At 40.2% G+C, this 13,050-nt stretch overlaps 1 protein-coding gene across 2 annotated transcripts in view; it reads left to right on the forward strand.

The window, feature by feature from the left end:
• The window catches only part of TM9SF4 (transmembrane 9 superfamily member 4), a 59,194-nt gene that overhangs the window by 18,663 nt on the left and 27,481 nt on the right, over positions 1–13,050 (forward strand). For both annotated transcript variants that reach the window (XM_058286872.2, XM_058286873.2), the window contains exon 2: positions 9,245–9,358. In XM_058286872.2, the coding sequence (XP_058142855.1) occupies positions 9,245–9,358 (114 nt within the window). The remainder of the gene's footprint in view (positions 1–9,244; positions 9,359–13,050) is intronic.

Consider the following 13,050-nt stretch of genomic DNA (forward strand, 5'->3'; position numbering starts at 1 on the left):
GGACTCTTAACCTGTCTGTGGACCTTGGGAAGGTGGGGATGTCAAGAACTCTTTAAAGGGGAGCAGACTTGGCCCAATGGATGGATAGGGCATCCACCTACCACGTGGGAGGTCCAGGGTTCACACCCTGGGTCTCCTTGACCAATGTGGAGCTGGCCCATGCACAGTGCTGATGAGCGCAAGGAGTGCCCTGCCATGTAGGGATGTCCCCTGCATAGGGGAGCCCCACGCACAAGGAATGCACCCCGTAAGGAGAGCCGCCTAGCACGAAAGAAAGTGCAGCCTGCCCAGGAATGGCGCCACACACACGGAGAGCTAACACAGCAAGATGACACAACAAAAAGAAACACAGATTCCCGGTGCCACTGATAAGAATTGAAGCTGTCACAGAAGAACACACAGCGAATGGACACAGCAGACAACTGGGGGGCAGGGGAGAAGGGGAGAGTAATAAATAAAAAATCTTAAAAAAAAAAATCCTTAAATGTTAGACTTTTTTTTTTTAATTAGATTTTCAAGGGGATACTGCAAAGATTAAATAGTATAGGATTTATTAAATCTGTGTGTAAATGGGTGGTTTCATAATTTTATAGATCAAAGATTGTTTGGTGTTTATTATTCATTTGTTTGGGAAGGATTTATTGAGTAACACCATCAGCAAAACTAGACAGGCGATTAGTGCTGGTGGAGGAGATGACAGATACTTAAATGACTGTGAAAAGTGCTATAGCAGGGCCTTAAACAAGTACAGGTTTATTTAGTTATCTGTCAAATAAGTAAGCAACAATCTTTGTGTATAGGTGTGAAAGTTCATTTGGGTATTGGGTAATGTTTCTATTCTCTTGCCTCTAGTGCCTTCATAAAGATATTTACAAAGTGCCTTGGAAAATAAGGGAGGAAGAGAATAAGTCCCCCTGTGGGAATCTGAGCAAGGTTCTTAAAGGAAGAAACATTTCAGCTGGACCTCAAAGGATAGGTAGGACCCAAAAGAGTCCAAAGTGTCAGAAATAGCCTAAGGAAAGGCTTAGAGGTGGCCTGAGCTGGTGGGAGTCTGCTGATTGAAGGCAGGGTCCACTGGCGGGTCCCCTGAAGGCTTAGAAAGGAAAGGTGGGAGGTAACTGCTGAAAGATACCTCGGGGCTGGCCGGGAGGCTGAGGTCCTTCCATACCACCCTAGGAGTACTCTAACCCTGGGTATTCAAAGAACAGTGATATTTTCTTTTGGCTCTTTGGTTATTTTTCTTAAATAAGTAAAAATACTATGTAGTCCTCAAAGAAAAATTAGAAAATACAGATATACAAGAAAGTCCATCACTCAGTTAAACCATTTTGCCTTCTAAACATTTTCCCAAAGGTAACTTAAAACAAAAAAAGGAATCCTCCTTTTTCTTCCTAGAACTAAAGCTTGGATATTCCCTCTCAAGAAATATAGCTTTGTGTCATCATTTTTAATAACTATATAAATGGATAAATGGTAATACCATAGTTTAACTAAGTCCCCTAATATTGAATGTTTTGCTACTGTAAGTAATGAATGAGTCTAAAAATAGAACTGCAGGGTCAAAGAGTATATACTTTTTTGGAGCTTTTCATACAGAGTGCCAAATTGCCCCCCAGAAGTGTTGTTCCAGTTGACAGTGAGACATTTTAATATCCAAATCTGACAATGTTGTCTTGGCTTAGTCATTATTTCTAAATTGAACTTCTGAATCACTTTGGTTGCCAACTTAAGTATTATCAGTTGTGTTCAAAATTATAGCATATTATGGGAATAGCCATTTTCATTTTTCATCTCTTTATCCTTCTTCTGAGTTAAATTGATTTGTGGTTGGTTGTTGGTCTATCTTTGTGTGAGAATTGTCTGTTTTCTGCATAGTTTTTGAAAAATTCAGGGTTGGGCTTTTTATTCCTTTTTTTAAAAAACAACTCCAAATGACAGTTTATGCCATAAATACAAGATTTGTCTTTCTTATATCCTAGTTAATTAAAATTCAGCTCCAAAGAGGAATTAGAGGAAAAGAAGAGGCAGGGATTATTTCTCCTACATGAGCATTCACATTCTACAGACTGGTGAATGAGAGCTCCAAAAAGGGAGGGCCAGAATCTTCAGATAACTGATAAAGTGGAGGAAATCCTCTCATTGAGAGAAAATCAGATGCTGTAACGTAACCAGCTTTCTGTCGCTCCTCAGAAAGAAGGAATAAAAATCTATTTTTTGTTTTATTCAAAGCAGACCTGTAACATTAAACCCTTTCTTTAGTACATGCATAGAATGCCTTTAGAGGGATTTCCAAGTTAATAGTTATTCCTGGGGAGCTGGATAGGAGGGAGATTTCTTTTTCATGATATACCCATTTGTTTGAATTATTTACCTATGTTTTACTCTTTCATTTTTTTATTTTAGCCAATTTTTTAAGTTAAGCTTAAAGTTTAGGATAAATGTTACTAAAGGTAGTCTTCAGATCTAAAATTAACAAACATATCTTAAGAATAGGTTTAAATAATGCACATAGCTGCAGGTAGATACTCAAGGTGGACACTATGTTATAAGAAAAGTTTGGTTAAACTCTGATTTATTTTTTTGAACTTTTCATTTTGACATACTTTTAAATGTACGGGACAGTTACAAAAACAATACAAACCCCTTGTCTTATTTTATTATTTTATTTACTTTATATTTGTTTTACTTTATTAGAGAAGTTCTGGGTTGACAGAAAGATTCCTATACACCATTCCACCACCAATAACTTGCATTGGTGTGGAGCATTTATTACAATTGTTGATAGCACTTTTTTATAATTGTACTTTAATTAAAGTCCATGGTTTAACTTAGGGTTCACTGTGTAGTATAGTTACATGGATTTTTAAACAATTTTTATCCTGTAGATCCACCGATTTTTAATATTTTGCTACATATGCCCCATCATTTTCTCTATCTGTACATCTCTTTGCCTGTCTGTCAGTCTGTCCATACCTCAATCCATCTCTTGAAACTTTAAGTGTTGGTTTTATGCTCCCTGGACACTTAATACTGCTATATACATTTCCTAAGAATAAGGGTGTTTACTTATGTAACTAGTTATCAGGTTCAAGAAATTTAATATCAATAAAGTTTACAGTAGTATTCCAATTTTTCATCAGTCCTAGTAATGTGTCTTTGAGCCTTTTCTCCTCCCTTACTAGATTCCATCTAGGATCATCTATTTTGTTTAATTGTCATTGTCTCCTTAGTTGGTCTTTTTTTTTTCTGTTTTTTTGTTTATTTAAATTTTCTTATTGTGATAAATTATACACAGCATAAAATTTTCTATTTTCACCACTTTTTTTACTTTTTTAACCTTTATTTTGTGCATTTCATAATTGAAAATATAAACAATAAACAGAAAACATAGTTGAATAAAAACCTCAATTAAATATACTAGATACATATAAAAAAATTTCTTGAATCTTACAATATGTTACCCAATATATTTGGTTCATAGTAGCACAGTCATACAGTATTTGTTCTTTTGCATCTGGCCTGCTTCACTTAACATAATGTCCTCCAGGTTGGTTTTGTTTTGTTTTTTTTTAAGTTGGGAGCATATATACAACATAAACTCTCCCATTTCAACTACTCCCAAGAATACCATTCAGTGGGATTAATCCCTCTCATAATATTATGGTACCCTCACAACCTGCCCTTACTAAAATGTTACCATCTTCCCAAACAGAAACCTATGCCAGTTATGCATTAACTCCCTAATTCCCCTACTTCTGCTCACTCCCTGCCCCAGCACCCTAATGTAATATAACCTAATATAGTCTTACTGTCAGTCTCTGTGAGATGCATATTGTCAGATATTTGCTTTGTAGTTACCATGGGACTTAATTTTAGTATCCTAAATCTGTAACAATCTCATTTGATATCAATTTAACTTCAATAGTATATACAAACTATGTTCCAATACCCCTCTGTTCTCCTACTTTTATGTAATTCTTGTCACAAATTATGTGTTTATATGACTCCAAAATCACTGATTTATCATTACATTTTATACATTTGACTATTAGATGCTATAGGAAGTAAAAAGTGGAGTTACCAAAAATACAATAGTACTGCCATTTATATTTACTCAGTTTGTCGCTCTCGCCAAAGATCTTTATTTCTTCATATGGGTTCAATCTGTTGTCTTGTTTTTTCTTTTCAAGCATCTCTTGTAGGGCCAGCCTAATGGTGAGGAACTCCTTCAATGTTAATTTACCTGGAATTATCTTAATCTCACCCTCATTTTTGAAAGATAGTTTTGCCAGATATAGAATTCTTGGTTGGCACTTTCTTGCTTTTAGCATTTTAAATGTGTCATCTCACTGTCTTTTTGCCTCTGGTTTCTAATGAGAAATTGGCATTTAAACTTACTGAGGTTTCCTTGTATGTGCCATATTGCTTCTCTCTTGCAGCTTTCTGAAGTTTCTATCTTTAGCAGTCAACAGTTGATTAAAATATTCTGCAGTATCTCTTTGGGGTTCGTTGAGCATCTTGGATGTGTATATTCATGTCTTTTATGAAATTTGGGAAGCTTCCAGCCATTATTTCTTTGAATATTCTCTCTGCCCCTCTCTCTTTTCCTTCAATGATTCCTACAGTGTGTATGTTGATACACTTGGCGGGGTCTCACAGGTTCCTCAGGCTCTTGTTCACTTCTCTTCATTCTTTCCTCTTCTGCCCCTCAGGTTTGGAATGATTTCCATTCTCTCATCTTCAAGTTTACTGGTTCTTTTTTTCTGCCAGCTCCAGTCTGTTCTTGCATCCATTTAAGGAGTTTTTAATTTCTTTTACTGTGGTCTTTACCTCTAGTTCCTTTTCATAATTTCCAACTCTATTGATATTCTTCTCTTGGTGTTCATTTGTCATTTTCTGCATTTCCTTTAGTTCTTTGTCCATGTTTCCTTTAGCTCTTTGAACATATTTAGGACCATTTTTTAATAGTCTGGTCCTAGTCATTGATGGTTTCTGATGCTTTAAACTTCTCCTTTGCCTGAGCCATCACTTCATGTTTCTTTTTATGTTTTATAACTTTTTGTTGAAACCTGACATTTTGATATTTTAATGTGTTATTGCTGATATTTAGACTCTTAAGTGTCTGTTCCTTAAGCTTGTATCCAGCAAGCATTATAACAGAGCTTTTCTTGAATGCCAGGGGATAGCAAAAAAAGAAAGAAAGAAAACACTTTTTCTGTCTTTGCAGACTGACCTGTGTGACTGCTCTTCTTAGGGTTTACTCATACAATGAGTTCAGAGAATAGTTCCAGGCTCAAGCATAGGGACCTGCCTGGTCCCTTCTTTGCATATGTCTTATCTTTGGCATGCCTGTGTGGCCCTAAGAATTTCCCCATTTACACAGTTCCAAATGTCCCCTCCGCCCTAGAAAACAGTTTCCTTGTCCCAAGTACCTTATGTTCTGGAGCCAGCAATCCTTTGCCCCAGGAAGCATATCTGGACTGCTCTCCCACAGTGTAGCAGAGCTCCATGAGCTGCCTTCTACATGCAGTGTAACTCCTGGGATGGCAAGTCCCTCAGGCCACCACCAGACAGATTGGGCAGACATACATGCTCCCAGTATGTGTATGAAGGTTACTCTGCTCCCTCTGAAGCTGGGACCAGGGATCTGCCCGCAGAGCACAGGCATGTGAGGGGTGAGGAAGTTGCCAGCCAGGGCGCCACCAGGTCCCACTGCTTTTAAGTTACTTTTTCTTGATATGGTGCTTTCCCTGTTAGTGCAGTCTTTTAACTGTTTTCTGGCACTTTGAGAAAGATGTTTCTGCCAGTTCTTGCTTGATATTCAAAGCTTTAGTGAGGGGACAGAACCCTGAAGTGTTTCATTCTACCATCTTAATTGGGATGGAGCCAAAGCTAGTCATTTATTTGTCACCATCATCATCATCATCATTATTATATTATTAGAGAAGTTGTGCATTTACAGAATAATTGTATATAAAATACAGGAGTCCCGTACACCACTCACCACCAGCACCTATAATTGGTGTGGAACATTTGTTACTATTGATGATAGCACTTTTTTTTTTCATATTGTACTGTTGTTATTTTTTTAACAGTAGCTAAATAATTGATGAAAGATTTAAAGAGTTCTATCTTGTCCATTATTTACATTAGGTGTATTTTTTTCTCACATACCACCCTATTATTACCACCTTATGTAAGTAGTTATACACTTGTTGTAGTAATTCATGAAAGAACATTCTTATGCTTGTAATGTTACTTGTATTAACTGTAATTGTATTAACTGCAGTCCATCGTCTACAATAGGGTTTGCTACTCTTTTTTTTTTTTTCGTTAGGAGGTACTGGGGATTGAACCCAGGACCTCGTACATGCAAAGCAGATAATCCACCACTGAGCTCCATCTGCTCCCCAATGAGATTTCTTTTTTCACGTGTTTGTTTATTTTTAGGAGATACTGGGGGTCGAACTCAGAACCTCATACATGGGAAGCAGGCATTCAACCACTTGAGCTACATCTGCTCAGTTTTGGGGTTTTTTTTTAGATTTATTTTTAAAATTTATTTTTCTCCCCTTCCCTGTTTCTGCCTCCCCGTTGTCTGCTCTCTGTGTCCATTTGCTGTGTGTTCTTCTGTGTATGCTTGTATTCTTGTCAGCAGCACCCGGAATCTGTATCTCTTTTTGTTGCATCATCTTGCTGTGCCAGCTCTCCATGTGTGCGGCGCCATTCCTGGGCAGGCTGCACTTTTTTCACACTGGGCAGCTCTCCTTACGGGGCACACTCCTTGCGCGTGGGGCTCCCCTACGCAGGGGACACCCCTGCATATCAGGGCACTCTTTGCACACATCAGCACTGCGCATGGGCCAGCGCATCACATGGGTCAGGAGGCCCTGGGTTTGAACCTTGGACCTCCCATGTGGTAGGCGGACGCCCTATCCGTTGGGCTAAATCCACTTCCCCCCAGTTAGTTTTTAAAAGCCTTATTCATCCTATATATATATTTTTTATCCCACCCCCTTTGTGACTTTTTGTGTGCTGTTTGCTCTCTGTGTCCATTTTGCTATACGTTCTTCTGTGTCTGTATTTATTTTACCCTCCCCGCTTGCGGCTTGCTTGCTGTCTGCTCTTTGTGTCCATTCGCTGCAGGCTCTCCTGTGTTCTTGCTTGTCTCCCTTTTGTTGCATCACCTTTGCTGAGTCAGCTCTCCACGCGTCTGCCGGGTGGTGCACCGCCACATGCCGGTGAGCCTGCCTTCACAAGGAGGCCCCGGGACGCGAAGCCAGGGCCTCCCATATATGGTAGATGGGAGCTCTGATTGAGCCACAGCTGCTTCCCCCATCCTTTATTTTTTAATGTAACATTTCGTGTGATCTATGTATCTTTTAAAAATAAATAAAAAATAATTTTTAAAAAAAAAGCCTTATTCACCCATGGTTATATAAGATGTTAACACGAAGGGAAGCTGGTTTAAGTATATATGGAAACTCTATTATTTCTGCAAATCTTTTGTAAATCTAAATCTATTCCAAAATAAAAGGTAAAAAGAGAAAGAGAAAAAAAATACCTTTTCCTACACCAAATCCTACCCCATGAGGCAATTCTGTTCCTTTTAGTCTTGTAATTTCTTCCTGTTCTCACTGCTGTTTCCGCTGAGCTCCTGATTACCAAATCCAATACAGTTGTAATAGCCATTTTCAGTTTTTATTGGGGTCCAACTATTATTTCATATTTTATAGTGAACATCATACATGAATATCACCTGGCAGATACTTATAAAAGTTCATAACAAATCAAGGGAAAACCACTCTGTGAACATACTCCTTTTAAGACTTTGATCAAGCTATATATGATATACAAAAAGTACACCAGGCTCAGAACTTTAAATTTTAAAGCTGTTTTTCCTCAACTTGTGGTCCAGGTAAAGATGCAGCGGAGTCTACATTTTTAACAAGCCTCCATAGTGAGCGATTCAGATGCCCTTTAAAACTGAGTTTCAGAAAGAATCACCTGTGTGTATGTGTGATAGTTTGATGGGTGGAGGGGCTGCAGAGGAGGCTGTGAGCATTTTCGGGGAGGAGAAAATGAAGGTCAGATACAACACCAGTAGCAGTAAACAGGGTGGAGAGAGATGCAGAAATGCAGTTGAGTGGGTGATTCAGGTATGTGGACGACAAAGCTGCTTGTTTATATCAGGCAGAAAAGGGGCAGCTCTTCTAATTTACTTGAGGGGGTGAAGAACTTTTATTAACAAAGGGAAAGTGATGCTTTGGCCAGCATTGATGGGGAGAATTTCTTGAGGCAGAAATTGCTTTCTTGCGTTTGATTGCCAGGCAACTACTATCCTGTTTTTTTTTTTTGGGGGGGGGGGGCCAGTTCTGTAGGCAGATACTGTGCCTACTCTGTGCCTGGCACTGTTAATGGTGGTGGAGATGCAGTCCCTGCTCCCACTGAGTTCACATTCAAGTGGAGGGGGACAGATAATATGCAAATAAGCTTATACATGTCATACATGACAAGTAGATAAGCCCACGAAGAGAAAGCCGAGTAAAAGGATGGAGAAACGGGTCATAAGCACCCCCAGAATGCTGTTTGATACAGGAGCATCAATGAAGGTTTCTCTGAGGAGTGGCATTTGACCGGGACCTGGATGAAATAAGGGATGAGAGGAACCCTGCGGGGGTCTGTGGGACGGGCACTTAGGTGGAGGGAACAGTAAAGGCAAAGGCCCAGAGGACTTGCTGTGATGAATGGGTAGCAAGGAGGCCAGTGGGGCTGTTACTGAAGGAATGAGGACAGTGCAGTTTTGGAGAAGGTTTATAGATTTATCTCTTGGTGAGTTAGAACCTTCCTGACAAAGTGAGCTTACTGCTTTCAAAAGAAATGAGAATTAGCGGAACATGGTGGAGCTTAATTTCCTGCTAGCAACATTGGAGAGACAACATGAAATGTTTAAAAGATTGTTGATCCAGAATTGGGGAGATGTGGCTCCTGTTTAGTCTTTCCTTTTGCCCTGGTGTTAATTGCTTGACTCATTTTGTGGCATCTTTCTGAAAGTGCAGAACTCGTGTCTTGTTGCGCTCTTGGGAGCATTTGGGAGGCAGTACTTACAAGTGCCCAGGCTTCTCAGGGGAGTACTAGACTGGGTAAGTTAAAACAGGCATGAAAGTGGTACAACTTTATCTGCCCCAGGATGATTTTCGCCTCTTTCTCCCATTCCAACTGGAGCCTCTCTTCTTTCAAACAGGATTGGTTGCCATGGTCCTTGCTGCTTCTCTCTCTCTCACGTGAAACAAGCACCTTCTATGTCCCTGGGGTTGCACCAATCAACTTCCACCAGAACGACCCTGTAGAAATCAAGGTAAGAGTGTCCCTGACTGTTGGAGCGTGACTGGAGGACGTGGCAAACAGTTCGTGTATATCCTGTGGTTGCAGAGGACAAACACCAGTGTGTGACCCTGTGATCAAGAGGGTTTGGTGCACCCCTCTGGCTCGGTCATTGTTTCTTGTTCTTTCTGTATCTCATCTCTGTGTGCAGGTGTATCTGTCTTGCTCACTTTCAGTCTCCCTCGTTTTTTGTCTCTGAGTGTGTTTATGTAATAATTATTTTCTTACATAGGAAAATATAGTTAGTACATCAGCTTATGATTTTGTGGCTGTCATTGTTCGTTTTTCATTTTTAATGGAGACATAAAAATGTATTTAAATAAAAAATGAGTCAGATACAGGTAAACGGTAGAATAAGTGATAAGTAGATAGGGCAAGTTGGTGTTTCAATGATTAGAATCTGCAAACCATGTCCTCCTTCAAAGTCCAGAGAGAAGCCATCCAACTAGGCCACCTCACCTTTCCAAGCTAGATGCACACCTTTGGGCCAGTCAGCTGTGGCAGGGAAAGAAGGTTGGAGGGAGTCACCTGGTATAAAATATGGTTGAGCAGGGGCAGTGGGCAGGCTGGCACCTTGATTAATGTCTACGACAGTGAACTCTTAGTGGCATTCTCAGAGCCCCAGGGAGTAAGGGGAGTTGCCTTGGGGCAGGTTCCCCAGGAAGATTGAAGTGGAGATTTTTGTTCAGAAGATTTATTAGGGAGACTCTCAGAGTCAGCATTTATGAGGGAAGCAGGATTGGGCAGAACTGCAAGAAGCTGAGCAACTATGGTGCAACAAAGACCCATTGGAAGCTCTGGAGCTGGAATGGCCCTTCAAAGTTGTTCCAAATTGTGGCAAGGGGATGGGGAATCTCTGTAGTTGTCTGCATGGACTGTCCATTGACTGCAGACTGCCCAAGGGAGAGGGCATGACCTTGTACAAGGGTCCCCAGCTGATTTCCTTTCTTCAGCTGAAGGGACACTCCTCTGCCATTACCCAAATATAACCACTGTTAATACTTTGGTATATATTTTGTAGTCTTTTTTTTCTGGGCAGTGTTTATAGTGGAGAGTACTTCGCATTCTCACCCCTCCATAAATACCCAACTTCTTAACAACTCTGCTGGTAGGTACCCCATAAGTACACAGTGTTCAAAAGGAGAAGCAGAAAGCAGGAAAGTCACAAAAGGCCATGTGACCTTGCTCTCATGTATATGACCCTTTTTTTGCCAAGACTTTGTAGGTATTAGCAAAATTACAAATTACTGTATGTCATCCTCATTTAGGGCATCAGATACTCTGATTATCCAGGGAGAGCTCAACCACTTTATAGGTTAAAAATATAAATAATACATCTGTGGAAAGATTAAAACTGTCAGGAGTCAAATTCTAAAAGGGCTGAGATTTTATCTGTCTTGTTCACTGGGGAATCACCAGCTTTTAGTACATGACCTGCCAGGGGGAATGAATATGTCCAATGACTATTAGAAACTCTGTTTAGAACTACATAGTAATCAGTAAATGCAACATTGTGTGCTGTATTATTGTGAGTGCCTCTCTTTCTTGACAGTTAGACTTTTAACTTGCTGAAAAAGTAATTAAATCATTTATTGAGGGTATTATGCATGGGTTTGCTCAGGGTGCCCCCTAAGAACTCGCTGTGGTAGATACTGTTTTATCTCCAGAACGTGATGCCCAGGGAAGTGAATCAACTTGCCAGGTCACATGGTAAGGAAGAGCTAGGGTTAGTTCAGAGCCCCGTCTCTTAGCCACTGCAGTACCCATCCTGCCACTTCTTCTGTCAAAAGCCCCGTCCAAAGCAAAGCCTGTGGCATAGAGAGACAGGGGTGACTCTGACTTCCATTGTTGCTACACTGGGGCTTGAGTGTGGATGCTTTGGGCAGGAGAAGAGGGAGGGAGGGAAGAAATGTAAAGGTAGGATTCAGTCTTTGTAATGTGGGTTATTTTTTCTGATTGACCAGGGGAAGAGAGAGGGAGATGAAACACCAAATAATGCTGTTCTGACAGACAAGAACTTTTTGGCCATTTTTTTCCCAAGCACCTCATGAAATGTTTTAATAGAGGTCCTCAATTCCTCAATCCAACGTCCAGAGTGTTTCTAAGTTTATTTGGAGGCAAGACCTGACCTGAACTGACGAAAGTTCTTTATTTCTCCTGCTGAGTATGACTGTGTAGTCATTGCATATGGAGTATGTTCCCGACCCCCCCGGGGAGTTTATAAAACTGGTGGTATATATACCACATTGCCCTTATAAAATCTGAAAAATTCTTAATTCCAAAGCAAGGGATTCAAATGAGGGATATGGATCTGGATTCTAAAAATTATTTACGCTTTTAGATATATGTAGAATGATCGATAGTTCCTACTTTCTAAAGATAATTTTAATTACACATAGGTTTTTAAATTGTTGCAACATTTGGTTGGTTCTATTTTATCCAGTGTTTTGGATTATCTGTGACTTCCTCCAGTACTTCTTTCAACTTTAACCCAGGTATTTGAGTTGACTATAATCAAAATAACGAATGTTGAGTCAGTATACCTGTGTTTCTCCTGCATATGCATTTATTTAGCCAGCCTCTTTCATATAATATAATATTAGGTTGGTATTTTGCCAACTACAGCATACTTGAAGTAGCAACAGGTTAAACAAAACAAAGTTAACCGGATTTGTTTACTATAGAACTTCTCAAAGCTTTAATATGCTTGTATATGTTGGAGGTGGGATGCTGGTTAATGTATAGAATTTGTTCAGGAAGCATCTGTCTCCATTTCTAGAGCTATATTCTGTGTGCTTTCATTGTTTCCTAAAATTCTCCTTCATCTTCTTAAATCTCATTGTTAATGGCTGCATATGTCATTGAATGAAAATATCATGATTTATTGACTATTTCCCACTGTAGGGGCTTTTGGGCTTTTTGTTTGTTTGTTTGTTTTTCCTCTTACCTCTCATTCAGCAAACATTTAAGATTTATTTTTTATTTATTTCTCTCCCCTTCCACCTCCCAGTTGTCTGCTCTCTGTGTCCATTCGCTATGTGTTCTTCTGTGACCGCTTCTATCCTTATCAGTGGCATTGGGAATCTGTGTTTCTTTTTGTTGCATCATCTTGTTGTGTCAGCTCTCTGTGTGTGCGGTGCCATTCTTGGGCAGGCTGCACTTTCTTTGGCGCTGGGCGGCTCTCCTTGTGCGTGGGGCTCCCCTGCGGGGTGGGGGGGACATCCCTGTATGGCAGGGCACTCCTTGCGGACATCAGCACTGCACATGGGCCAGCTCCACATGGGTCAGGGAGGCCTGGGGTTTGAACCTTGGACCTCCCATGTGGTAGGCGGACGCCCTATCCATTGGGCCAAGTCCGCTTCCCTCATTCAGCAAACATTTAATGAACACCTAATCTGTGCCTAGCTTTATAGATCCTGGGATTACAGAGGTGACTATGACACATGGTCCTTGGCTTGCCTTCATGGAGTTAAGTTATAAATTCTGTGGAGAAAACTTATAAGAAAAACCAGGTGAACCGAATAATTATATCTTACCAGACTCAAGATATGAAGAAAACTAAGAGTGCTGAAGTAGAGAATGATGGGAGAGTTTCTTTCAAGGAGATGTATAGGGAAGGCCCCTTACAAGTGAGGGGATTTAGGCTGAGACCTAAATGTGAGGAGG

The sequence above is a fragment of the Dasypus novemcinctus genome, chromosome 24 (assembly GCF_030445035.2).
Source record: "Dasypus novemcinctus isolate mDasNov1 chromosome 24, mDasNov1.1.hap2, whole genome shotgun sequence".
Taxonomy (NCBI): domain Eukaryota; kingdom Metazoa; phylum Chordata; class Mammalia; order Cingulata; family Dasypodidae; genus Dasypus; species Dasypus novemcinctus.